The 4,161-nt window shown below is 52.4% G+C and overlaps 1 protein-coding gene across 1 annotated transcript in view; it reads left to right on the top strand.

Annotated features, from left to right (window-relative positions):
• The first annotated feature begins 2,903 nt into the window (after positions 1-2,903).
• CRYAA (crystallin alpha A) overlaps positions 2,904-4,161 on the top strand; it is a 4,768-nt gene continuing 3,510 nt past the window's right edge. Inside the window, exon 1 of the mRNA XM_004384804.1 lies at positions 2,904-3,123. Within this exon, the coding sequence (XP_004384861.1) occupies positions 2,935-3,123 (189 nt within the window). The 5' untranslated portion in view covers positions 2,904-2,934. The remainder of the gene's footprint in view (positions 3,124-4,161) is intronic.

Below are 4,161 nucleotides of genomic sequence, written 5' to 3'. Positions count from 1 at the left end.
TGGCTTCACCTTCTTAACCTCACTTCTGGTCTGTTAACGAGAGGTGATGTTGAGACCTGCCCGGTAGGGTAGCTATAAGGTCGTGATTAGCAGGCGCCCCTGCCGGCCCTGGTAGGGGGACTGTTCCCACCTCTGCAGGCTTTATCATCTGCATCCTAACTTGGGCCCTTATTGCTGAAGGGCTTGGGGGATTACTCTTCTGACGTGTCATCTTTGTGAAGCCATGAACACACAAAGGGCCGAAACGGTCACTTAAAGTCTTTTTAGGGCCTCTTCTGCCCGTCCTGTGCTGTGCACACAGTAGGTGCTCAAACACGCAGAGAGGAAGGATTTGATGCTGAGAATTGAGATGTGCGCGGAGTGCTGTGAGATTTCCATTTTCAACATTTATTCCATTTGAGACTAGTGTTGGATGTAATCCTGCTTAAATACGGGGTAAGCCTTGCCCTTCCATGACCTAAGTCCAAGGCTCTGACTGAGATACCTTTGCAAAGACTGCCAGGTGCTTCTGAGCGTATGTTTCCTCCAGAACATGACTCACAGGCCAGAATCTGGGCCAGGAACTGGGGAGGCACAAAGGAGAGGAAGGAATGACTCACGGCCCAGAACGTGCATTAGAACAGCGAGCTGGTGAGGGGAGTAGGGATGGGTGTTTTCCTGTACTGTGGGTGGGCGTAAGTTAGCATGATTCTCCCCAGGTTGAAAAATCTCAAAAGCCTTCAAACTTGGAGTAGCCTATGCCTCACCAAACACCCCCATGTGTCCCCTACCACCCGGAACATACCCTGAGGAAATAACTGGACAAGGTCACAGACAGACAAAATAATTGCTGGGCCCTGCCAACAGCAGTGACAGGGGGATGGACGCCCAGGCCAAGCCGCGCAAAGCAATGTGGGTGCCGTGTTTCCACTGAAAAAGTAACAGAGGGAAGGCCAGAGGCTTCGTGGAGACACCAAGGCTCCCCTGAGTCTTTGTCTTGGGCTGCTGTAATAAAATACCACAAACTGGGTGGTTGATAAGGGCAGATAGTCCTTCCCTCACCGTTCTGGAGGCTGGGCGTCCTAGACCAGGGTGTCATCTGTGTTGAGGGATGAGGCTCTGAGGCACTGCCTCTCTCCCAGCTTCTGGAAGCTCCAGGTGTTCCTTGGATTGTAGATGACACCCTTCCTCTGTCAGACTTTCTGAGACTCTTCTCTTCCGTGAGGACACCCCTCAGATTGGACTAGGACCCACATTGCCTAGTGTGACGTCATGTTAACCTAACTGATAACATCTGCAAAGACCTTATTTCCAAACAAAGTCACATTTGCAGATACAGAGGTAGGACTTCAACATATATTTTTTGGGTGGGGACACAATTCAATCCATGACAGTTCAGGTGCCAGGATTACAGGCACTTTCTAGTTTCTTCTCTGTACTCCCTGCCTTTCCTGGGACTTTGATGATAAGTATGCTACTTTCTGTGTTGCTGTCAGGTGCTATTGAGTCGGTTCTAACTCATAATGACCCTATGTATAACAGAATGAAACACTGCCCAGTCCTGCACCATCCTTATAATTGTTGCTATGCTGGAGACCATTGTTGCAGCCACTGGGTCAATCCATCTCGTCAAGGGTCTTCCTCTTTTTCACTGACCCTGTACTTTACGAAGCATGATGTCCTTCTCCAAGGACTGGTCCCTCCTGATAACATGTCCAAAGTATGTGAGACATAGTCTCCCCATCCTCACTTTTAAAGAAGAAGCACTCTGGCTGTACTTCTTCCAAGACAGATTTGTTTGTTCTTCTGGCAGTCCATGGTATATTCAATATTCTTCGCCAACACCATAATTCAAATGCATCCGTTCTTCTTCACTCTTCCTTATTAATCATCCAGCTTTTGCATGCATATGATGCGACTGAAAATACCATGGCTTGGGCCAGGCACACCTTAGTCCTTAAAGTGATATCTTTGCTTTTCAACACTTCAAAGAGATCTTTGATAGCAGATTTGCCCAGTGCAATGCATCTTTTGATCTCTTGACTGTTGCTTCCACGGGTGTTGATTGTGGATCCAAAATGAAATCCTTGACAACTTCAATCTTTTCTCTGTTTATCATAATGTTGTTTATTGGTCCAGTTGTGAGGATTTTTGTTTTCTTTATGTTGAGGGGTAATCCATACTGAAGGCTGTGGTCTTTGATCTTCATCAGTAAGTGCTCAAGTCCTCTCGTCTTCCAGAAAGCAAGGTTGTGTCATCTGCGTATCACAGGTTGTTAATGAGTCTTCCTCCAATCCTGATGTCGAGTTCTTCTTCATATAGTCCACCTTCTTGGATTATTTGCTCAGTGTACAGATTGAATAAGTGACCAGTGACAAATAATGGAGGCCATTCTGTTTTAGAGAACAATGCCCTCTCACTCAGTAGCTGTGAGGTTCTGGGGCCAGTGGCCTGGCTTCTGTGCCTGTTTCCCGTCTGTGTGAGGCACATGAGCACCACCTCCCCGGCAGCCATGAAGATCCCACGGGGCAGTGGACATACGGCTGTCCTGTGTGTGCGGCCCACAGTGTCCGCCCCCCCAGTGAGAGGACGATGCAAGCCTTCACTGTCACCTGGCATGTATGGGGCAGCAGAACCATGCAGAGAGCAGCCCCTGGGGATGGCAGTCCTCCAGGTGGCCCAAAGCGCCCAGGCAGGCCTGAGCGGAGTCCAGGATCTCGCTGGCCAGTGCTACACCCCACGGCCGGGATTGGTGGGTGCTGTGTCCACGCTGCTGCTCGGTCCAGCCCATGTTTCTGCTGACTGGGCATGAGCTCATGGCATTCCAGACAAATCCCCTTAATGCCTCCATTCTGTCCAAGGCGTATATAGGGAGGCCAACAGCCCAGCTCCCCACTGCGCTGCCCAGAGGTCCCTGCCTGCTTCCTCACCAGCCTCCGGTCCTGCTGTGCCAACATGGACGTCACCATCCAGCATCCCTGGTTCAAACGCGCACTGGGGCACTTCTACCCCAACCGGCTGTTTGACCAGTTGTTTGGTGAGGGCCTTTTCGAGTACGACCTGTTGCCCTTCCTGTCCTCCACCATCAGCCCCTACTACCGCCAGTCCCTTTTCCGCACCGTGCTCGACTCAGGCATCTCGGAGGTAAGACCCTTTGGTGGTGGCTGTGGGTGGGAGGCCCTGGGCCCGGGAGAGACGAGATGCAGGGATTTCTGAGCGCCCAGCCTAGGACAGGGAGGCGTCCACCCTGCTGTTCCAAATGCTCCTGCAGTGCTCCGTGGAGCAGACGGCGCAGGTACGCAGCCATCTTCCACCCCCGGCTGCTCATCTTACAGCCCAGGAAGGCTTGTGGGTACAAGGGGGCTGGGATTGGAGCCCGCACACCCCCAGCTGCCCGGCCACGCCTCTGGGAAGGGGGTTGGAAGAGAAAACCAAGCTGAGCCCAAGGTTCTCTTTCACTCATCAGCTCATGAGCCCTGTGTGGTTTGTAATGCATCAACCACATGCTGGAAACCCCAAGAACAACCCCGCCAAGGCAAGTCTGGTGGCAGTGTGAGTTTTCTGTGTTAAGCCGCTTTCTGTCCTTTCCCTTCCAAGTCGAGGAGGTCTGGGTGCAGGTGGGGGTGCTCTGCCTGGAGACCCAGGTAGGAGGGGCTTCCTCTCACGGCCACAGCAGAGCACAGCCCTCCTCCAGCCAGCACCATGCAGGGTCCAGAAACCCAAGGCCAAGGCCAAAAGGGAATGCCCCTCCTTCCCTCCCTGAGCCATGGGGTGACTTCCATTATCCTGGAGGTGCTGAAGAAATAGAGGATGCCCCCAGCTGATTTAATTAACAATCGGCTCCAGGGGCCAGAGGGGCCTAAATGGATATTCTGAGCAAGTGAAGTGGAGGCGGTGTGCAAGAAAGTGCTTTGTATGCACACGGTGAGACACAGGGCAGGCCGCCAGGCATTGTCGGGTCTTGATGTGAAAGACAGGGCCCCGGCTGCTCACACAGACACAGGCAAAGCCGAGGGCAGTGCCCTGAGCCCAAACGCTCAGTCCAACCGGCCATCCAACCCATAGGCAGCCAGCTAACCCATAACCGGCCATCCAACCATAACCAACCAGCCACCCAACCCATAATTAAGCCACCTAACCCTTAACCAGTCACCTAACCATAACCAAGAAGCCAGCTAACTC

The sequence above is a fragment of the Trichechus manatus genome, unplaced genomic scaffold (genome assembly GCF_000243295.1).
Source record: "Trichechus manatus latirostris isolate Lorelei unplaced genomic scaffold, TriManLat1.0 scaffold00128, whole genome shotgun sequence".
In the NCBI taxonomy this organism is placed as follows: domain Eukaryota; kingdom Metazoa; phylum Chordata; class Mammalia; order Sirenia; family Trichechidae; genus Trichechus; species Trichechus manatus.
The sequence above is the reverse complement of the archived record's forward strand: the minus strand, read 5'-3'. Positions and strand labels throughout refer to the sequence as shown.